Source organism: Dendrobates tinctorius, unplaced genomic scaffold (genome assembly GCF_039654945.1).
Source record: "Dendrobates tinctorius isolate UK_male_01 unplaced genomic scaffold, ASM3965494v1 ptg000034l, whole genome shotgun sequence".
In the NCBI taxonomy this organism is placed as follows: domain Eukaryota; kingdom Metazoa; phylum Chordata; class Amphibia; order Anura; family Dendrobatidae; genus Dendrobates; species Dendrobates tinctorius.
Window position 1 is genome coordinate 1,519,087 of NW_027361702.1, and position 23,877 is coordinate 1,542,963.

The 23,877-nt window shown below is 49.0% G+C and overlaps 1 protein-coding gene across 4 annotated transcripts in view; it reads right to left on the reverse strand.

Annotated features, from left to right (window-relative positions):
• LOC141087478 (probable E3 ubiquitin-protein ligase MID2) overlaps positions 1-23,877 on the reverse strand; it is a 651,404-nt gene that overhangs the window by 290,492 nt on the left and 337,035 nt on the right. For 3 of the 4 annotated variants that reach the window (XM_073573031.1, XM_073573028.1, XM_073573029.1), the window contains one exon: positions 204-320. In XM_073573031.1, coding sequence (XP_073429132.1) covers positions 204-320 — 117 coding nt within the window. The remainder of the gene's footprint in view (positions 1-203; positions 321-23,877) is intronic. The other variant, XM_073573030.1, reaches the window with a different exon arrangement.

The following is a 23,877-nucleotide window of genomic DNA, read 5'->3' on the forward strand; positions in this document are numbered from 1 at the left end:
CAGGGTCACGCACAGGAAAGGCTCTGGCACCGGAGGTGAGTGTAGGCTGTTTTTATTTTATATGGGGGGAATATGGCAATTGAGAAGCGGTAGTCTGAGTAGTAGACAACCCTTTTGATATCTATATACATACAACAAAAACTCCAATAATGCAGCGATACAATACAATTTTATGTTATACTACTTATCATGTCTGTACACACTTTTCTTACTTTTGTTTCCTTGATCTTCACTGCAATCATTTGCTTTCGTCTCTGTATAATGTCCACAAGGTCATCACATTCCTCGTTGAGCTTCGCCTCATGCATGCTGGTATTAACCTGTAGGAAGACAAGAAATACAAAGTTTTGGCCGGTACACCATCTACTTATTACAGATGTGAAACCAATTTAGCAGAATAATAATGACATGTTTAATAGGTTAAATGGGTTAAGGGGAAAGCACAATGAAGTGACATGTTTAATTTCCCATTAGCGGTGTGCAGCCGCCTTCCTGTATAATCTGTATTCCTTTTCACTACGCTGCCTGCTTAATGGCATAGCTCTAATGGACATTATGCGGGCACAATTGCTGCTTATAGAGCCAAATAAGCTAGTATGGGGGGAATATGCTGCCCGAATGTGAGAAAATGGATTGCTAGAATAAAATGCCCTCTTATTTCAGGTTACGAGATGCCGGCGTACAGTACAGCGCTAGACTAAGTCATGATTTAGAGGCAAATTCAATCTAAAAGAGCTTAACCTCTACTATGGAGCCACACAGCAAGATGCCTTATTGCTGGGAATACATTTAATGTAGGCCTGTCACGGTGGATTAACATTTTCTAATTGCGCACTACATCAAAAAGTACGTAAAGGTCACGACGAACATTTGTTTCAGAGCAACTCACTTTTTTAATTGTCTTCTTTATTTAGCTGTCTGTTTTTTTCTGTTATACTGAAAAGGCTTTATTTTTTTAAAGCCAGTGTTCGTTTAGGTACAGCGGGGAAACACAAGAGAAATTTGGCAATTATTTGAGAGGTACTGAAAATTACCTTGGACTGTAGCTCGAAGAAAAATGAAAAGCTTAAGGAAAGAGCAGAAATGTCTAATAACAACAAATCTCATTCCTGTGATATTAAGGCCATTTGTTATGGTTTATGGCACAGCGACAGCTTGACTCTTAACGGAGATCTTGAAGAGTACTTCACAGTGAGAGGTACTTTGCATAGAATATTCTTGAACCTGCAAACAGAAGGGAGACTATGTGGATGGGCAATGAGGGCTGGTCTAGTTATCAGAATCTGGGTAACAGAGCTAAGAGAATGGTCCGTAGGGCTAAGAGCTGCTCTTGGGTAGTAGGGGTAAAAGAGCAGTCCCTAAGTAGTAGGGCTAAGAGAGCTGTCCCTGAGTAGTAGGGCTAAGAGAGCTGTCCCTGGGTTGTAGGGCTAAGAGCACTGCTCCTGGGTAGTAGGGCTAAGGCCTCTTTCACACATCCGGTTTTTGTAATCCGGCACGATGCGGCGAAATTTTTCATAACCGGATCCAGCACCGGATCCGGTTTTGTCCCATAAGCTTTCATGATCGCCGCATCGTGCCGGATGGTTATGCGTCGTGTCCGGTTGTTGCCGGAAACGGCAAAAATTAGCCGTCCGGCATCTGCAAAAAACGTTCCCTGCAACGTTTTTTGTCAGTGCCGGACCGGCTTTTTCCACAGCGCATGCCCGGACTCTGTGAATGTTAACCCCACAAGTGCCCGGCGAGAGAGAGAGAGATCTCTCTCTGTCACCCGGACACTTGTGAGAGATCTCTCTCGCCGGGCACTTGTGGGGTTAACACTCACAGTGTCTGGGTGAGAGAGAGATCTCTCTGTGGGGTTAACCCCACAAGTGCCCGGCAAGAGAGAGAGATTCTCTCGCCTGGACACTAAGTGTTAACCCCCCATGTCTCTCTCTCCACCCCCCTCTCCCCTCCCCTCCCCTCTCCTCTCCTATCCTCTCCTCCCCTCCCCTCACCTCCCTTTCAGTAGCTGTCTCTCATCGGCTGCCTCTGTCCACCTTGTCCTGCGGCTCCTTTAAATAATGTCCGAGCCGTATGTCTCGCCGCATACACATCCGGTGTCACGGCTGCAGGCGCGGCCCGGCTTTTCGCCGCACGCCGCCGGACCCCACACACCGGATGTGTGAAAGTAGCCTAAGAGAACTGTCCGCACATAGTAGGGCTAAAGGAGCTGTCCATGGGTAGCAGGGGTAAGAGAGCTGTCCGTTGGTAGTAGGGTTAAAAGAGCTGTCCCTGAGTAGTAAAACTAAAAGAGATGTCCCTGGGTAGTAGTGCTAACGGAGCTGTCCCTGGGTGGTAGGGCTTAGAGAGCTGTCCCTGGGTAGTAGGGTTAAATGAGCTGTCCCTGAGTAATAGAACTAAGAGAGCTGTCCCTGGGTAGCAGGGCTAAGAGAGCTGTCCCTGGGTAGTAGGGCTAAGAGAGTTGGCCCTGGGTAGTAGGGCTAAGAAAGCTGTCCCAGGGTAGTAGAGCTAAGAAAGCTGTCCCTGAGTAGTAGGGCTAAGAGAGCTGTCCCTGGGTGGTAGGGATAAGAGAGCTGTGCCAGGCCTCAGAGTCATATGCTAAGTACTGACTGTGTTTGCTCTGACTCAAAGATGGACCACACAAAAGTGCTTGCTGACTGCATTAAATTATTGTGCTGACTGACTGCATTCACTTTTTATGTTGACTGACTGCTTTTACTGTGTTCAATGTTTGTGCTGGCTGATTGCGTTTAATTGGTTTCAAAGATGGCACCTGCTCCTTGTGCTGGTGTGGCCCTCTCTACTATGTACAGACTGCGTATGCTCAGCTCCCTGAGCTGGCCTCGCATCCTCTGCTAAACACTGGCTGTTTCAATGTAGAATGTAGTCATTACTTATTAGAGGGGGTGGCACCAGCACAGGGTGTGGGTGACATCTTAGATTTTTAGCTTCGGTGCACACTTTTACAAGACTTATTTTTAAAGGGGACAGTGTAATGAATGGATAACTGAGGAGGATGGCAGGAACAGGCTAAGCCACCAGAAGACCAGAGAGGTTGGTAGCTAAGCGGATTGCATACCCCTGATCCTATCCGCACAAAGAGCAGTAGCCGTGAAGCGTTCCTACGATGCCCTAGACGCCTCGTCACAGCCGGAGGACTAACTGAGCCTAATGTTATGATTGAGTAACCGTAGGAGGCAAAAATAGAAATGCTAGCTAAGTCCAGAAAACCAGAGAAGTTGGCAGCTATCGAATTGCAGACCCCTGAACCTATCAACACAACTAGCAGTAGCCGTGGGGGGCTCCTACGATGCCCTAGGCCCCTCGATCACAGCCGGAGGACTACATAGCCTAAAGACAGAAAGGGAAATCTAAACTGCCCCAGAGCAGACCCCAAAGCAAAAGGCAGCCCCCCACATATAATGACGGTGAAGCAAGAAGAAAGAACAAAACACAGACAGAAAGATAGACTGAGCAAAGATGGGGCCCACGCTAGCAAGGAAAACAAAACACTAATGCAAAAAGGCAAAGCAGAAATCTTAGCTTTAGATGAGCAGGAATCAGACTGGTTTCCTAGAAGTCCACAGAGAAATCACCCGCAGGCCAGAAGGGCGTCGGCAGCCTTATATCCAGTCATTAACTCCACTCAGCCAGTCATCATCATCAGCCCCAGGTGTTTGACAATCAGGCTCACTACCTTTCTTCACCAGAAGAGGGAGTTCCTCGGGCCTCAGTAGTGAAGGGGAAAATGAACTCACAACAGTACCTCCCCCTTGAGGAGGGGTCACCGAACCCTCAACCACGCCACCAGGGCGATCAGGGTGAGCCCGATGAAAGGCACGCACCAATCTTTTGGCATGAATATCAGAGGCAGAAACCCAGGAATTATCCTCCTGACCATAACCCTTCCACTTAACCAAATACTGGAGTCTCCGTCTAGCCAGATGGGAATCCAGTACTTTCTCTACCTCATATTCCATGTTACCTTCAACCAATACAGGGTCTGGAGGTGCAACCCCCGGAACAACAGGTTCAACAAACCTCTTCAACAAAGATTTATGGAACACATTATGGATTTTAAATGTGACAGGAAGAGCCAAACGAAAGGAGACCGGATTAATAATCTCCAAAATCTTGTAAGGTCCAATAAATCTAGGCTTAAACTTAGGAGAAGCCACCTTCATAGCAATATTTTTTGATGATAACCACACCATATCACCAACCTTAAATTGGGGACCAATGGTCCTATGTCGGTTGGAAAACCGCTGGGCCTTTTCCTGGGAGAGAGATAACTTATCCACCACTTGGTCCCAGATCTGGTGCATTCTCTCCACCACAGTGTCAACCCCCTGGGCAGGCGGAGGGCTCCACCTGCCCTGAAGAAAATCGAGGATGAAACCCAAAGTTACAAAAAAAAGGAGACATCAAAGTGGCAGAACTAGCTCTATTATTTAAAGCAAATTCGGCCAAGGGCAAAAATGAAACCCAATCATCCTGATCAGTGTTAGCGTGGGTGGTCAGGAGCGGGAGCTCCGAGAGTGGACCCTCTGGGCCGTGGCACCGAGGGACCCCGGGCGAGCTGCCAGGTGGAACCGACCCCTATACAGGGACCGTTAGGAGCAGGCCCAGGGGTTCGAGTACCACGGTAGCCGGTACCGAGAGGGGCGGCTCAGGATGGACCGGAGTAAGACTGAGACTGGAGTAGGACGGCAGGAGCACTGAAGACAGGACTGGAGTAGGACGGCAGGAACACAAGGCAGGACTGGAGTAGGACGGCAGGAACAGTGAAGGCAGGACTGGAGTAGGACGGCAGGAACACAAGGCAGGACTGGAGTAGGACGGCAGGAACAGTGAAGGCAGGACTGGAGTAGGACGGCAGGAACAGTGAAGGCAGGACTGGAGTAGGACGGCAGAAACACAAGGCAGGACTGGAGTAGGACGACAGGAACACGGGTAGCAGGACTGAGAAGCTGCTGTGAGGAGCAGCCGAGACAGGAACTGCAGGAGCAGAGTGTGCACGATGGAGCGAGGCCAGAGTGTCAGGAAACACAACGATCAGGCGCCTCCCTCAGGGGGAAGCGGCCTGATATGGCCCCGTCAGGTCAGCCATTGGTCCAAATGTGCTTCCGGGTCAGGGCACAGCCGGAGCATAAGAAGCAGGAAGGAGGCGCGGCCGCGGCCTATGGCGCATGCGCATAGCATGCAGGGAAGGCATCGGTCGCGGGTCTGTCTCAGGTGACCGCCGCGGCCGTCGGGTGGAGAGAAGCTGCGGCGTGGGAGCGGAGGGCGACTGCGGCGTGGGAGCGGAGGCCGGGTGAGTATGGCGGAGCGGTGTAACAGTACCCCCTCCCCTAAGCCGCCCCCCCCGGAGATTAACAAGAAACCTCTTGAGGATACGGGGAGCATTAATATTCTCCCGAGGCTCCCAGGATCTCTCCTCAGGACCAAAGCCCTTCCAATCAACGAGAAAGAAAGTCCTACCTCTAACCCTTTTCACAGCGAGGATGTCCTGCACTTCAAAAACGTCGTCGGCACCCACCGGCTGAGGACCAAGATCAAGCGAGGAATGGAAACGATTCAGCACCACAGGCTTCAGGAGAGAGACGTGAAAGGTGTTCGGGATCCGGAGCGAAGCAGGCAACCTCAATTTGTAGGCAACTTCGTTAATACGTCCCAGAATTTCAAACGGACCGATGTAGCGTGGACCCAACTTGTAGGAGGGCAGTTTTAGTCGGACGAATTTGGAGGAGAGCCAGACCTTGTCGCCAACACGATACGGAGGAGAATCCAACCTCTTTTTGTCTGCATAGTTCTTCATCTGATCAGCGGATCTCTTGAGTGATGTGTTGGTCTCAGCCCAAATCTTAGAAAATTCCGAGGACAAGGCATTGGCCGCGGGTACCTCAGAGGCAGGGGTTATCGGAAGAGGGACACCAGGATGTCTGCCAAAAACAATGAAAAACGGAGACTTGGCCGAAGACTCACCAGCATGGTTGTTATAAGCGAACTCTGCCCAGGGGAGTAAGCTGACCCAATCGTTCTGGTGGGCGTTAGAGAAGTGGCGTAAGTATCCCGTAAGCGTCTGGTTGGTACGCTCTACTTGTCCGTTGGACTGTGGATGGTAGGCCGAGGAGAAGTCGAGGGAAACGTTCATAAGCTTACAAAGCGAACGCCAGAACTTGGAGGTAAACTGAACCCCTCGGTCAGACACAATGCGTCGAGGTAGTCCATGAAGCCTGAAGACTTGATGAATGAAGATCTCGGCCAGCTCCGGCACTGAGGGAAGACCGGGCAGAGGGATGAAGTGAGCCATCTTGGAAAAACGATCCACCACCACCAGAATGACTGAGCAGCCCGCAGAGCAGGGTAGGTCGGTGATGAAATCCATGGCGATGTTCTCCAAAGGAACCGTAGGGACAGGCAACGGAAGCAACAAGCCAGACGGAGATCTCCGTGGTACCTTGTTCTTTGCACAGGATGGACAAGAAGCCACAAAATCGAGTACATCTTGGCGAAGTGAGGGCCACCAGTAGTGACGTTTGATAAGATCAAGGGTCTTCTTAGTTCCGGCATGGCCGGCCAGTTTGGAGGAGTGCCCCCATAGAAGAACCTTTTGCTTGAGATTCTCTGGCACAAGCGTCTTGCCAGGCGGAGGAGTAAGCCAGTTCACTGGAGCCACGGTGATGATCCTAGTGGGATCAATGATATGTGACGGTTCCTCCGTGGATTCGTGTGGTTGGAAGACCCTGGACAGGGCGTCGGCCTTGGAATTCTTGCTGCCGGGACGGAATCGGAGCTCAAAATCAAATCGGGCAAAAAATAAAGACCATCTGGCCTGGCGAGGGTTTAGTCTCTGGGCAGACTGGAGATAGGCCAGATTCTTGTGGTCCGAGAAGATGACAAAAGGATGGACAGCTCCTTCCAGGAGGTGGCGCCATTCCTCCAAGGCCAACTTGATGGCCAAAAGTTCCCGGTCACCGATCGAGTAGTTACACTCGGATGGAGAAAAGGCCTTCGAGAAGAAGCCACAAGGGTGCAGGCGACCGGAGGCGGTTCTCTGGGACAGCACCGCCCCGGCACCAGTCGAGGAAGCGTCCACCTCGAGTACAAAAGGTCGATCGCTCTCAGGGCGATGCAGGACCGGAGCCGTGGAGAAAGCCTGTTTTAGGGACAGAAAGGCCTCCTCTGCCTCAGGAGACCAATCCTTGGAAGTAGACCCTTTACGGGTGAGCACAGAAATGGGTCTTGTGATCGCGGAGAAGTGGGAGACAAATTGCCGGTAATAGTTGGCGAACCCGAGGAATCGTTGTATCGCCTTTAATCCGACGGGGCGAGGCCATTTGAGGATGGCAGACAACTTCTCGGGATCCATCCTTAGACCAGCGTCGGAGATAATGTATCCCAGAAATGGCAGAGAGGTCTGTTCGAAGAGACATTTCTCGATCTTTGCATACAGACGGTTCTCCCGAAGACGCTGAAGCACCAGGCGGACACTCTTTCTGTGGGACGAGAGGTCCGGCGAGAAGACGAGGATGTCGTCTAAGTACACGACCACACAGGAGTACAAGAGATCCCGGAAGATCTCGTTGACGAACTCTTGAAAGACTGCAGGAGCATTGCAAAGACCGAAGGGCATGACCAGGTACTCGTAATGGCCATCTCGAGTGTTGAAAGCGATCTTCCACTCGTCACCTGCACGGATACGGACCAGATTGTAGGCTCCTCTGAGGTCCAGCTTGGTAAAGACCCGAGCCCCTCTGAGACGGTCAAACAGTTCCGGAATGAGTGGAAGAGGGTACCTGTTCTTGATGGTAATCTCATTCAAGCCCCTATAGTCAATGCATGGCCGTAGAGTCCCGTCCTTCTTTTTGACGAAGAAGAACCCGGCTCCCGCGGGCGAAGAGGATTTCCGTATAAAGCCTTTGGCGAGGTTCTCTCGGACGTACTCGGACATGGCGGTGGTCTCCACGGGAGACAGAGGGTAGATTCTGCCCCTTGGGGGGGTTGAACCAGAAACAAGTTCAATTGGGCAGTCAAACGGCCGGTGTGGAGGGAGGACCTCTGCTTCCTTCTTATCAAAAACATCGGCGTAGGAGCTGTAAGCTGGAGGAAGACCCGGGAGGTCTGGAGGTGACCGCGGAGCGGCCGCCAGGCGGACAGGAGTCAGACAGCGAGCTTGGCACGGGTGCCCCCAGCGGAGTATCTCCCCAGAAGACCAGTCGAGAACAGGCTGATGAGTCCTTAACCATGGAAGACCGAGTAGAATGGCATGAGAGAGCTTAGGTAAAACGTAAAAGGCTATCTTCTCTCGATGTAAGGCTCCGATTTGCAATTCCACCTCTTCAGTGACCAAGGTGACGGTCACCTGTAGCGGTTTGCCATCCACGGTGGCAATCTGAATTGGGTTAGATAGAGTGACTACAGGAATTTGGTATTTGTCTACCTCTTCCGGCCGAATGAAGTTACCCGCTGAGCCCGAATCCACGTAGGCCACCTCGGAACCACGCCTCCCTCCTGAAACCAAAAGCACAGAAATCGTAAGGGGTTGAGAGGAATCATCATCATCACCTAGGAAGGCCTCTCTTACCTGACCTAGGTGGAGTCGTTTCCCTGTCTCTTAGGACAGGTGCGGATATAGTGTGACGAATGACCGCAATAGAGGCACAGACCTTGTGCCCGTCTCTCTCTCTGACGTAACTCGGCCAACCTGAGATGATCTATCTGCATGGGCTCACCCGAAGAGAGGGAAGAAGATCCGACTGAACGTGAGCTGGCCGACTGAGTGAAAGGAGGAACTGACCTGGAGGAGCGCCTGTCTCTCACTGACTCCCGAGCGCGCTCCAGGAAGCGCAGGTCAATGCGGGTAGCCAGCGAGATAAGGTCCTCTAAGGTGGACGGGGTATCTCGACCAGCGAGTTCATCCTTTATTTTACTAGAAAGACCGCGCCAGAATGCCCCCACCAAAGCTGCGTTATTCCAGCCGAGCTCAGAGGAAATAGTGCGAAAGCGAATAGCGTACTGTCCGACCGTGAGAGAGCCCTGGTGTAAGTTAAAGAGTGACTCAGTGAGAGAGGCTAACCGGCCCGGCTCATCGAAAACCTTACGAAACGTATCCAGGAAAACCGGGAGACTCGAAACGACCGGGTCGTCACGTTCCCAGAGTGGGTTTACCCAAGAAAGGGCCTCTCCCTCCAGATGGGACATGATGAAGGCCACTTTGGCCCGGTCCGAGGGATATTGCTGCGGCAGCCATTCAAAGTGGAGACTACACTGATTTAAGAACCCCCTACAGAGCTTGGGATCCCCGGTGAAACGAGGCGGCTTGGCGAGGCGGGGCGTCGGATGAGCAGCAGACGCAGGGGAAGGAGTCGGCACTGCAGCGGCAGCCTGGAGGGCCGACAAGCGACTATCAAAGGAGGCCATGTAGGACAAAATGTGGGTTTGAGTATCTTACTGCTGGCCCAGCTCCTGTTGGAGACTGGCCAGCCGAGTGGCATTTCCAGGATCGGCCACCTGTAAGGCCGACAAACGGGTGTCCATCGACTTCATGATTGACATAATGCGCCCCTGATTCTCCCGTAGAAATAGCAACTCTTTCTGGGTAGCAGCCGTAGTACCGGCGGAGTCCATGGCCTGATCGTACTGTTAGCGTGGGTGGTCAGGAGCGGGAGCTCCGAGAGTGGACCCTCTGGGCCGTGGCACCGAGGGACCCCGGGCGAGCTGCCAGGTGGAACCGACCCCTATACAGGGACCGTTAGGAGCAGGCCCAGGGGTTCGAGTACCACGGTAGCCGGTACCGAGAGGGGCGGCTCAGGATGGACCGGAGTAAGACTGAGACTGGAGTAGGACGGCAGGAGCACTGAAGACAGGACTGGAGTAGGACGGCAGGAACACAAGGCAGGACTGGAGTAGGACAGCAGGAACAGTGAAGGCAGGACTGGAGTAGGACGGCAGGAACACAAGGCAGGACTGGAGTAGGACGGCAGGAACAGTGAAGGCAGGACTGGAGTAGGACGGCAGGAACAGTGAAGGCAGGACTGGAGTAGGACGGCAGAAACACAAGGCAGGACTGGAGTAGGACGACAGGAACACGGGTAGCAGGACTGAGAAGCTGCTGTGAGGAGCAGCCGAGACAGGAACTGCAGGAGCAGAGTGTGCACGATGGAGCGAGGCCAGAGTGTCAGGAAACACAACGATCAGGCGCCTCCCTCAGGGGGAAGCGGCCTGATATGGCCCCGTCAGGTCAGCCATTGGTCCAAATGTGCTTCCGGGTCAGGGCACAGCCGGAGCATAAGAAGCAGGAAGGAGGCGCGGCCGCGGCCTATGGCGCATGCGCATAGCATGCAGGGAAGGCATCGGTCGCGGGTCTGTCTCAGGTGACCGCCGCGGCCGTCGGGTGGAGAGAGGCTGCGGCGTGGGAGTGGAGGGCGACTGCGGCGTGGGAGCGGAGGCCGGGTGAGTATGGCGGAGCGGTGTAACAATCAGCAGAAATAAAACATCTCAAATATGACTCCAAGGTCTGGTTTGTTCTCTCTGTCTGCCCATTGGTCTGAGGGTGAAAAGCAGAGGAGAAGGACAACTGAATTCCCAGCTTGGAACAGAAAGTTCTCTAAAATCTAGACACAAACTGGACTCCTCTGTCAGATACAATGTTCTCAGGAATCCCGTGCAAGCGAACCACCTGTTGTAAAAACAGGGGCACCAATTCAGAGGAAGACAGCAACTTAGGGAGTGGTACAAGATGAACCATCTTAGAGAACCTATCACAAATCACCCAAATAACAGTCATCCTTTGAGAGACAGGCATATCAGAGATGAAATCCATTGAAATATGGGTCTATGGCCTCTTGGGAACAGGCAAAGGCATCAACAACCCACTAGAGCGAGAACATGATTTAGACCGGGAGCACGTCCCACAGGACTGCACAAAATTCCTGACATCACGAGACAAGAAGGGCCACCAAAAAGACCGACTCAAAAGATCTCTAGTACCAAAAATACCTGGATGACCAGCCAAAGCAGAGCAATGAACTTCAGACATCACTCTCTTCTTCCACTGGTCAGGAACATACAACTTTCCACTGGGACAACGCTCAGGTTTGTCCTCCTGGAACTCTTCCAGAGCACGTCTCAAATCGGGCGAAATGGCAGAAAGAACTACCCCTTCGCCTAAGATGGTAGCAGGCTTGGTCACCACAGGAGAATCAGCAAAGAAGCTCCTAGAGAGGGCGTCAGCCTTGACATTCTTAGTTCCAGGAAGAAAAGAAACCACAAAATCAAAACGTGTAAAAAACAAGGCCCACCTAGCCTGTCTAGGGTTCAAGCGCTTAGCCGACTCTAGGTAAATCAAATTCTTGTGGTCAGTGAGGACCACGACTTGATGCTTAGCTCCCTCCAACCAATGTCTCCACTCCTCAAATGCCCATTTCATGGCCAACAGTTCCCTATTCCCCACATCATAGTTACGTTCAGATGGAGAGAACTTTCGGGAAAAGAAAGCACAGGGATTCATTTTAGATGTTACAGGATCCTTTTGGGACAAAACAGCTCCTGCACCAATCTCAGAAGCATCCACCTCTACCTGGAACGGAAGTGAGACATCAGGTTGCCGCAAAACCGGGGCGGAGGTGAATCTTCGCTTCAGCTCCTGAAAGGAAGAAACAGCCTCCGGAGACCAATTTAACACATCAGCACCCTTCTTAGTCAAATCAGTCAATGGCTTGGCAATACTAGAAAATTTTGCTATAAATTTCCGATAAAAATTAGCAAAACCCAAAAACTTCTGGAGGGCCTTCAAAGAAGTGGGTTGAACCCAATCGTAAATGGCCTATACCTTGGCCGGGTCCATTTCAATAGTTGACGGGGACAAAATAAATCCCAAAAAAGAAATCCTCTGTACTCCAAAAAGGCATTTAGATCCTTTGACATACAGGGAATTCTCCCTCAAGATCCGGAACACAGTCCGAATATGTTCCACATGAGAATCCCAATCCTTGGAGAAGATCAAAATATCATCTAGATAGATAATCAAAAATTTATCGACAAAATCTCGGAAAATATCGTTCAAGAAGCACTGGAAGACAGAAGGGGCATTAGTGAGCCCAAAAGGCATCACCAGGTACTCAAAATGTCCCTCCGGAGTATTAAACGCCGTCTTCCATTCATCCCCATGCTTAATATGAATAAGATTATACGCCCCCCTGAGGTCAAGCTTGGTAAACCAGCAAGCACCTTTAACTCTGGAGAATAGATCAGAAATCAGGGGTAACGAATACTGATATTTAACAGCAATTTTGTTGAGAGCACGATAATCAATACAAGGTCTTAATGATCCATCCTTTTTGGCTACAAAAAAAAACGGCACCTAAGGGTGACGAGGATGGTCTAATATGACCCTTCTCCAACGCCTCCTTAATATAGGATCGCATAGCCTCGTGCTCGGGTACAGATAAATTGAAGAGCCGACCCTTGGGAAATTTACACCCCGGGCTCAGTTCAATAGCACAGTCATAACTCCTATGAGGAGGCAGAGACGCAGACTCATTCTCACTAAATACATCATAAAAGTCCGCCAAATACTCAGGAACATCATGCGACTGAGGAGAGGTGGAAAACACCGGAGCCTCACTAAAGGCACACCGACAACCCCAACTCACCACAGACACAGATTTCCAATCCAAAACTGGATTATGAATTTGTAACCAGGGAAACCCCAGAACAATAGTATCATGCAGATTATGTAACACCTAAAACCTGCAATTTTCTTGATGGTCTGGGGCGACCCGCATTACCACCTGGGTCCAAAACAGGTTTATTTTTAGCCAAAGGAGTAGCATCAATCCCCCTCAAAGGGATAGGCGTCTGCAGAGGTGTCATCGGAAATCCACAACGTTTAGCAAAATCCAAGTCCATTAGGTTTGGAGCTGCTCCCGAATCCACAAAAGCCTTGGCGGAAAATGTGGACAGGGAGCAGATCAGAGTAATAGCCAGAAGAAACTTAGGTTGAACACCACCAACAGAAAACGTGTGTGCAAAGCGTTTCTCGCGTTTAGGACAGACAGAAATAATATGCGAGGCATCTCCACAGAAAAAACACAACTTATTACGCCTTCTGAACTCCTGACGCTGCTCTCTGGAAAAAACTCTATCACATTGCATAGGTTCAGACATCTGTTCAACAGGTGGCAACACCTCTCGTTCAGCTCTGCGTTCACGTAAATGCCGATCAACCTGAATGGCTAAAGACATAGAATCGTCAAGACCAGAGGGAACAGGAAATCCCACCATAGTATCTTTTATGGCTTCTGACAACCCCTTCCGAAAGAGAGCAGCCAAGGCATTATCATTCCAGGTAGTAAGTACTGCCCACTTTCGGAATTTTTGACAGTACAATTCTGCAGAAACACGACCCTGGTTCAATGCCAGCAGGGTCTTTTCAGCCTGATCAATGGCATTAGTTTCGTCATACAACAACCCCAAGGCCTGAAAAAATGCGTTCACATTAGTCAGAATAGGATCATCTGGTTTCAAAGAAAACGCCCAATCCTGGGGATCGCCACGCAGCAAAGAGATGACAATTTTAACCTGCTGCGTGGAGCTCCCTGACGAGTTAGGCTTCAAGGCAAAAAATAATTTACAATTATTTTTGAAATTCAAAAATTTAGACCGATCCCCAAAAAATACATCAGGTGTAGGAATCTTTGGTTCAGCAGCATGTGAATGAGCAAGGTAGGCGGAAATTCCCTGCACTTCCGCAGAGAGCTGCTCCACACGATCAGACAATTGCTTTATCTCCATTGAGAGAAAAAAAAAATCCCCCTACGGCCTCAGAGATATAGAGGAAAAAATATGCACACTTTTTTTTTTTTTTTTTTTTTTTACAATTCTTTCCTGCTATTGAGTACCCTAGGATCTGCGGTATGGCGGGTGATTCTGTTATGAATGAGTCACCGTAGGAGGCAAAAGCAGAAATACAAGCTAAGTCCAGAAAACCAGAGAAGTTGGCAACTATCAGATTGCAGACCCCTGAACCTATCAACACGACTAGCAATAGCCGTGGGGGGCTCCTACGATGCCCTAGGCCCCTCGATCACAGCCGGAGGACTACATAGCCTAAAGACAGAAAGGGAAATCTAAACTGCCCCAGAGCAGACCCCAAAGCAAAAGGCAGCCCCCCACATATAATGACGGTGAAGCAAGAAGAAAGAACAAAACACAGACAGAAAGATAGACTGAGCAAAGATGGGGCCCACGCTAGCTTAGATAGGAAAGGACAGGAAGGCTGCTGTCTGCAATCCGTGAAAAACCCTATGAAAATAAGAGCCAACAAACTGACAGTAAAAAAGGCCCTGAAGACGCTAGGCTTCAAAAAAGCTATGTCAGTACTCAGGAATATTCTGAAGACAGAGCAACAGGCAAAAGGAGATTCAGCTCACCCCAGCAGGGAATGGCAGAATCCAGAAAAGCAAGGAAAACAAAACACTAATGCAAAAAGGCAAAGCAGAAATCTTAGCTTTAGATGAGCAGGAATCAGACTGGTATCCTAGAAGTCCACAGAGAAATCACCCGCAGGCCAGAAGGGCGTCGGCAGCCTTATATCCAGTCATTAACTCCACTCAGCCAGTCATCATCATCAGCCCCAGATGTTTGACAATCAGGCTCACTACCTTTCTTCACCAGAAGAGGGAGTTCCTCGGGCCTCAGTAGTGAAGGGGAAAATGAACTCACAACACATAAAGACAGAAAGATGAAATCTAAACTGCCCCGGAGCAGATTCCCAAACGAATAGACAGCCCCCAAACATATATTGTCGGTGAGACAAGATGAGACAAACACAGGCAGAGAACAGACTGAGCAAATGGTGGGGCCCAAGCTGTCTAGACAGGACAGGATAGAAAAGATACTGTCTGCAATCAAGCACAAAACCCTGAAAAAATCTAACACTACTGATATACAAAAAACCTGAGATCACACAATCTCACCCCCGCTAGATCAGCACTCTGGTATAAACTGGCAGCAAAGCAAAAAGATACTAACATAACAGGGGACTGAACAAGCTGCAACATATGAAGCAGAGCCCAGCGCTGCCCCCAGCAGGGAGCACACTGAACCCTAGCAGCAAAAGAGAAAGCAAAAAAAAGACACAACCAGATTAGATGCAAAGGATTTGTAAAAGAATCACTTAGCTGAACCATGCAGATCAGGCAGGGGACAAAAGAGCTCCAAATGCACACTGAAGAAATCACTAGCAACCTCCAAGAGCAGCCAGCTCAATTATATGCTCCCAGCTAGTAATCCCAGGTTTCCAATTATCGTCATCAGGTGGGGAACTTCCATCCACCTGGCCAGCTCCACTACTCTCAGTAACCACCAGAGGGAGCTTCGGCTCAGAGCTCCGAGCAAGAGAATTCACAACAGGAGAGCCGGTCTGTCACAATTCATTTTTGGATCCGTGTCAGAGTCTGAATTCTCTAATATAAACGTTTTTCCTTTCAGGCCATCGGGGGTTAATATTAGTGTAATTACACGTTTAGATAGTCTGCTGCTGGGATTTTCCCCCCGGTGGCCGCTGGTGTTACTACATGTTTAGTTAGTCAGCAGGTGGCGACTACTCCCACTTCCCTTTATAAGGCCACCTGGTGCTGCAGATCACTGTTGGTAATGCTGGTCATTTGCTAACCAACCTTGGTGAAGACTGGACCTACCTGGTGCAGAGGGGTTTCAGCTTATCTAGAGCAGTGGTGATGCTGCTGGATGCTGATTGGGTGCCTTAGGCTACTTTCAGACTTGCGTTAGGAGGCGCAGAGCAGGTCCGCCGCTAAGCTCTGCCCCTGCCGGGCCTCCTCCGGTCAGCTCCTCCTATGTGCTCATGACGCTGCATGCGACCGGCATACCCTATATTTAGTGTTGGGTATGCTGGCCGTGCTCTGGTATGTTCTTGCTGGTGCATGCGCCCTTTTTGCGCTGCGTCGAGTGCACAAAAATGCAACATGGTGCATTTGGCACGCGTCGGCGCAGCGCAAAAAGGGCGCATGCGCCTGCAAAAACATACCAGCACACAGCCAGCATACCCGATGTTAAATATAGGGTACGTCGGTCGCATGCAGCGTCATGCGCCCATAGGAGGAGCTGACCGGAGGAGGCACGGCCGGGGGCGGAGCTTAGCGGTAGCCCTGCTCTGCGCCTCCTAACACAAGTCTGAAAGTAGCTTTACTCTGCTGCTGGGAGCATTGGCAGCAGATAAAGCTAAGTTTTGGGCTTTAATTGCTTTAACCCCATGGTGTCTGTTTTATCTTTCCTTTTGTGTCATTGGTGCAGTTCACTTTATTCCCTGTCTCACCTCCTGGGGAGGGGGTTGGGGGTTTAGCTCAGGGCTAAACAGGAGATAGGGACAGATCGGGGACTTGGGCCTCACTACCATCAAGTGTACCCCCAAGTTAAGGAGAGTCAGGGCACCTCCTTTAGCCTGAGGGGCAGTTCAGGGGCCCTGGTTCCACATCTCCTGTTTCCCTGCAACTGCCCCGTGACACGGTCATTCTGTGTCTTGACCTTGTAGACCACATACAATTATGAGGCAGGCCATATTCAGCCTACGGGCCTTGAGTTTGGAACCTCTGAAAAGAATCATCATCTTTCCATCTGGCATTTTTTACATTACAAAATATGCATTTTTCTTACTAGCTGTCAATATTATTGGGGTCCTATGGCTATGGGGGTATGTGCACACAATGTCTTTGTACATTGAGGGCTTTGCTACAGGATGAAACTTTAGGATGGGCTCATACAATTCAACTAGAGCCTCAAAAGACATCATCTGCTCATACCCTTATCTGGTTTTCTCGCCACTTAAGGAAGCACTCCCATGAAAGAATTTTGTCGGCAAAGCCTATGTAAATATATATGCAGTGCATGTGCATTAATATACAGTGGGTACATAAAGTATTCAGACCCCTTTAAATTTTTCACTCTTTGTTTCATTTCAGCCATATGGTAAATTCAAAAAAGTTCATTTTTTTCTCATTAGCATACACTCTGCCCCCCATCTTGACTGAAAAAAAACAGAAATGTAGAAATGTTTGCAAATTTATTCCAAAGTATATTTTATGTGAAGAAAGCATAATGTTCACTTTTTCCTTCAACATTGTTTTAGTTCTCGTGAAGCACCTGAAGGATTAAACTTCTTCAATGTGGTTGTGCGCAGCTTGAGGGGTGCAGTTCTTAGAATGGTGTTACTTTTGGTTATTTTCCATTATATTGACCCCCCAAACTCACTTCAAAAGTGAGGTGGTCCCTAAACAAAATGGTTTTGCAAATTTTGTTGGAAAAATGAGAATTAGTTGATCAACTTTTAACCCTTATAACTTCCTAGCAAAAAAAATGTTTGGTTCCAAAATCCTTCTGATGTAAATTAGACATGTGGGAAATGTTACTTATTATGTATTTTGTGTGACATATCTCTCTGATTTAAGGGCATAAAAATTAAAAGTTTGAAAATAGCTTAATTTTAATTTTTTTTGCCAAATTTCCATTTTTTTCATAAATAAACACAAGTTATATTGAAGAAATTTTACCACTAACATGAAGTACAATATGTCACAAAAAACATTCTCAGAATCAGTGGGATCCATTGAAGCGTTCTGGAGCTATAGCCTCATAAAGTGACAGTGGTCAGAATTGTAAAAATTGGCCCTGTTGTTAAGTACCAAATTGACTCTGTCACTAAGGGGTTAAAATACACAAATGATGTCCGATTAAGCACAATATATCAGTGGTGTCTTTTGTGGAATCTGGGGTTCCCATGCAGATACTCGTCAGTCTAATAAAGCACAATAAGAAAGAGTGTTAAAGATAATGTTAAACTGCCCTTTCAATTAGATTTTAAGGGAAAATATCTAAGCATTGTCACTCTCCTGACATAATGAAAAACAATATACTGTACTTTTAGAGTTTCAAATAGGACGCTGTCTGATATTAAGAGAAATAGGCCCTTTCCTGCATATCATGTGAGGCTAATATATGCCCAGCAGGAATGGCAAAATCGATGTGAAACCACAGATCCTAATGAAAACCCTCACTGGATGAGTAAGATATCAATATGTACAGTAGATCGAGCCCTACGCGTTCCATAATCATTCATGACTGCTGTGATCATCAGGGGCTAGCATTTATGCACAAAGCATACAAAGTGTTTCTGATATTAATCTGATGCAATGTATCGTCAAGGTTGCTGAACGGCAATAGTTCCATCTAAAATACAGCGTGTTGCTGTTAAAATCCCCTACCACCTAATGTCTAATGAAAAGGCATATTAATATAATTAGAGAGACAGATCTATCTGAAATACGGCATTTTTGCTGTTAAAAATCTTGCATCACCTATCATCATAATTAGAGTTGAGCGAAACAGGTCGAAAAATTTCAAAAGTCACCGACTTTTGGCAAAGTCGGGTTTCATGAAACGAAACCCGACCCTAGGATGAGGTCGGCCACGAGGTCGGCGACTTACGCGCCAAAGTCGCGTTTCAAAAGTTTGTTTTGCGCTCTTTTTCTGCCAATCAGGATCCACGGACACTGTGGGCAACGTGATGACATAGGCACGGGTCACCACCATCTTTCAGAAGGGCATGCAAGTGATTGGCTTGCTTTGGTGGGCGTCACAGGGGGTATAAAAGGGCGTGCACGCCGACCACCATCTTACTTCTGCCGATCTTAGCATAGGGAGAGGTTGCTGCTGATTCTGTAGGGAGAGCGTTAGGCAGAGAAGAAGAAAAAAAAACTGCTTCTGCTGCTAGCGATTTTGCCTGTACAACACACCAGTCACTGTGTGTGCAGTGCAAGGGGAGGCTATATAGTGGTGTATCAGTGGTGTTGGTTGTTGGGGTGCCGTCTAAAGCTTCCTGACATTCCTGCATTGCTGTTTACCCACTGCTCCGCAAACTGCTTTTTTAAAAGCAATCCCAATTTTTTTTTTTGTACTGCTGAGAAGAAAAAAAAACTGCTTCTGCTGCTAGCGATTTTGCCTGTACAACACACCAGTCACTGTGTGTGCAGTGCAAGGGGAGGCTATATAGTGGTGTATCAGTGGTGTTGGTTGTTGGGCTGCCTTTTAAGGCTTCCTGACAGGCTGGCATTGCTGTTTACCCACTGCTCTGCAAACTGCTTTTTTAAAAGCAATCCAATCTCCCTTATCCTCTAGTCACTTTTTTCACAGCTGTGCCATCGAGCCTGTGACATAGCGCTCAGATATCAGTGGGCCTCACACAATCCAAAAGTGTCCAGTGTCCACAAGTGTCTGCAGAAATTCAAAATCTCCCTTATCCTCTCGTCACTTTTGTCACAGCTGTGCCATCGAGCCTGTCACATAGCGCTCAGATATCAGTGGGCCTCACACAATCCAAAAGTTTCCAGTGTCCACAAGTGTCTGCAGAAATTCAAAATCTCCCTTATCCTCTCGTCACTTTTGTCACAGCTGTGCCATCGAGCCTGTCACATAGCGCTCAGATATCAGTGGGCCTCACACAATCCAAAAGTGTCCAGTGTCCACAAGTGTGTGCAGAAATTCAAAATCTCCCTTATCCTCTAGTCACTTTGGTCACAGCTGTGCCATCGAGCCTGTCACATAGCGCTCAGATATTCATTGGGCCTCACACAATCCAAAAGTGTCCAGTGTCCACAAGTGTGTGCAGAAATTCAAAATCTCCCTTATCCTCTAGTCACTTTGGTCACAGCTGTGCCATCGAGCCTGTCACATAGCGCTCAGATATTCATTGGGCCTCACACAATCCAGAAGTGTCCAGTGTCCACAAGTGTGTGCAGAAATTCAAAATCTCCCTTATCCTCTCGTCACTTTTGTCACAGCTGTGCCATCGAGCCTGTCACATAGCGCTCAGATATCAGTGGGCCTCACATAATCCAAAAGTGTCCAGTGTCCACAAGTGTCTGCAGAAATTCAAAATCTCCCTTATCCTCTAGTCACTTTGGTCACAGCTGTGCCATTGAGCCTGTCACATAGCGCTCAGATATTCATTGGGCCTCACACAATCCAAAAGTGTCCAGTGTCCACAAGTGTCTGCAGAAATTCAAAATCTCCCTTATCCTCTCGTCACTTTTGTCACAGCTGTGCCATCGAGCCTGTCACATAGCGCTCAGATATCAGTGGGCCTCACACAATCCAAAAGTGTCCAGTGTCCACAAGTGTGTGCAGAAATTCAAAATCTCCCTTATCCTCTCGTCACTTTGGTCACAGCTGTGCCATCGAGCCTGTCACATAGCGCTCAGATATCAGTGGGCCTCACACAATCCAAAAGTGTCCAGTGTCCACAAGTGTGTGCAGAAATTCAAAATCTCCCCTGTCCTATAGACACCTTGTACCTTGTTTTACATTACTATATAGTTTGTTGGATTTTGTCTACATTTCTACCAAAAATGAGGAAGGCTGGTGGAAGAGGCTGTGGAATTGGGCGGGGGTTAGCAGCTGGTAATGATGGTGTTGGTGGTGGATCTGATGGTAGTGGCAAGAGCAAAATGGGACTGAATGCAGGAGGTGTTGAGCCTGCGTCATCATCTGGCTACATAAGGCCTCGAACGCTTAGTTTTCTAGGAGTTGGCAAACCGCTTTTAAAGCCAGAGCATCAGGAAAAAGTTTTGTCTTACATTGCTGACTCAGCCTCCAGCTCTATCGCCTCCTCTTCTTCAGTTGTAAAAAGTAAAAGCACTGAGTCGTCATTGGAGGCTCATGTTCATGAACCACACCTTTCCTTGTGTCCTTCACCCCAACTAAGATTGAAGGATGACGCAGGCCATACTACTGATTACTCCATGGAGCTGTTTTCACATACCATGCCTGGATTATCAAGTCAAATGGTGAATTACCCAGGCCAAGATGAATCTGACATGGAGTGCACTGATGCACAGCCGCTGATGGATGATTTTGCTGGTACATTCACTCAGAGCACTACATTGTCCTCGCAGTGTACAGAGCCAGATTCTGACCCTGATGAGACTCAGGTACCCCTTCCCGCACACTATACCACCATACACGGTGACACAGAGGAAGGTGCACATGACATAGAAGAGGAGGTGATGGATGACCCAGTTGTTGACCCAGATTGGCATCCATTGGGGGAAGAGGGTGCTGCTTCCAATAGCTCAGATGAGGAGCATCCACAGCAGACATCGACATCGCAACAGCTGTTATCTGGCAGGCCCGGAGCACTCCAAAGACAGGTTCCAAACATCAAAAGAGCTGCTGGACAGCTTGTCCAGTGGGTCAAAAGATCACAGCGTGCTAGGCCGCAAAATGTCTGCCAAAGTAGGAAGAGTGCAGTGTGGCACTTTTTTGAACAAAATCCTCATGATCAGGCCAAGGTTATCTGTAAGAAGTGCGCAAAGACCTTTAGCCGAGGGAAAAATCTGAAAAATTTGAATACCAGTTGCATGCTTAGACATTTAACCAGCATGCACTTGCAAGCGTGGACACAACACCAAACTTCAAGTGCCACATGTGCAACTGATCACAACGAAGGTAGTCAGCAACGCTACATTGTTTCCCCCACTGTAAGCCCACCGGTTAGCACAGCAGCAAATGTTGAGGTGTCGTTGCAAGGCCACAGCAGTCAGGGAATCCCACTGTTATATCAACGAAAGACTGATTCTAGGCCATCAGAAAGAACACCAACTCCATCACCATCATCAACCCTCTCTCAGTCCGCCCTGTCCACCGCTACTTCCACCATATGCAGCTCTCAAGTCCAGCTCACCCTCCCAGACACTATGAGTAGGTCAAGAAAGTACTCAGTCTCTCATCCGCGTACACTGGGTTTGAACGCCCACATTGCCAAACTAATCTCGTTTGAGATGATGCCCTTTCGGTTGGTGGAAAGCACAGCTTTCCGAGAACTCATGGCCTATGCAGTACCACGCTATGACCTACCCAGTCGCCACTTCTTCTCTCGCAAAGCCATCCCAGCCCTCCACCATCATGTGAAAGACCGCATTGTCCATGCACTCAAGCAGTCAGTGAGCCGAGAGGTGCACCTCACAACTGATGCATGGTCCAGTCGGCATGGCCAGGGCCGTTACGTGTCCATCACTGCGCACTGGGTTAATGTGGTGGATGCAGGGTCCACAGGGGACAGCGGTGGTGGGACAGTGCTGCCTAGCCCACGGTATAGGAAACAGTTGGCTGTAGGCATTCCACCCTCCTCCTCCTCCAGAAGCGAAAGCTCGTCCACAGAGCGCAGTCGTACGAGCACTCCATCTGCAGCTGCCACTGTTGCACACGATGTTTCCCCCTATCGAGCAGCTAGTGGAAAGCATCAGCAGTCTGTGTTGCAGATGATGTGTTTGGGCAACAGACACACCGCCGAGGTGCTGGCCGAGTACTTGAAGCGACAAACTGAGTCATGGCTGGGCAGTGTACATCTTGAGGCAGGCAAGGTAGTTAGTGATAACGGCCGTAATTTTGTGGCAGCCATAGCCCTTTCAAAACTCAGCCATATACCTTGCTTGGCTCACACCTTGAACCTGGTGGTGCAGTGCTTCCTCAAAAATTATCCGGAGTTAACAGCCCTGCTCCAGAAGGTGCGAAGACTGTGCGCGCACATCCGCCGGTCGCCTGTACACTCCGTTCGTATGCAGAAGCTGCAGCAATTGCTCCACCTTCCCAACCACCGCCTCATTATCGACATTGCAACAAGGTGGAACTCCACCCTGCACATGGTGGAGCGGCTGTGCGAGCAGAGGCAGGCCATAATGCATTTGTGGGAGGATACACGGCCAGGCACTTTGAGAGCAGACATGGAGTTGACAGGTGTGCAGTGGTCGAAGCTGAAAGACCTCTGTAAAGTCCTTCAGTGTTTTGAGGAATGCACACGGCTGGTAAGGCCTCTTTCACACTTCAGTTTTTTGCATCAGTTATAATCCGCCAAAAAGGCGGACAAGCGGATCCGTTCTAAACTGATATGAACGGATGGCACAGGATCCGTTTTCAGACGGATCCTGAAAATTAAGAAATTTAAAGGAATCGCTGGCTGGGAAGGAGAGAGAGAGAGAGAGAGAGAGAGAGAGAGAGAGATAATTTTTTTTATTTTTGTCCGGCACCCAGAAAGAATTTCGGGTTAAATGAGTGTCTGGAGGATCCGCCAGAGAAAAAAACGTTACAAGCTCCGTTCTGAAATCTTTGAGGATGGTGACGGACAGCAACTTTTGGCGGATCCTCACAAAAAACGGATGCAACGGACAGCAATCCGTCACAATCCGCCATTAATGCAAGTCAATGGGAAAAAAACGGATCCTCAAAAAAAAATTGAGGATCCGTTTTTTTTCAAAACCAGGCAGATTGTGACTGATTGTAAAAAACGGAAGTGTGAAAGAGGCCTAAGCGCAGACGACGCCATCCTAAGCATGAGCATCCCACTTATGCGTCTGCTCATGCAAACTTTGACGCACCTTAAGGAGCAGGCGTCTGCAGCCAATGTTGATGAGGAGGAAGAGGAGGAGGGAATCCTTGATGACATTCAGCCATTGTCTGCTCAGGGACCTCTCCTGGACGAGGTGGAGGAAGAAGAGGAGGAGGATGATGGGGATGATTACTTAGGGGAGGAGGATGCATCTCGTGGGGCAAGTGAAAATGTTGGCGTGGCAAGGTCTGGTACAGGGTTTGTGCGTGACTGGAGGGATGTGGATTTGCCAGAAAGTGCTCCTCCAACCAGCACTCGCAGTGCATCATTGACACCGAGAACATTGGCCCACATGTCAGATTATGCCTTGCAGATCCTAAAAAGGGACCCCCGCATTGCCAAAATGATGAACGATGACGACTACTGGTTGGCCAGCATCCTGGATCCACGCTATAAAGGCAAATTACAAAACATCATGC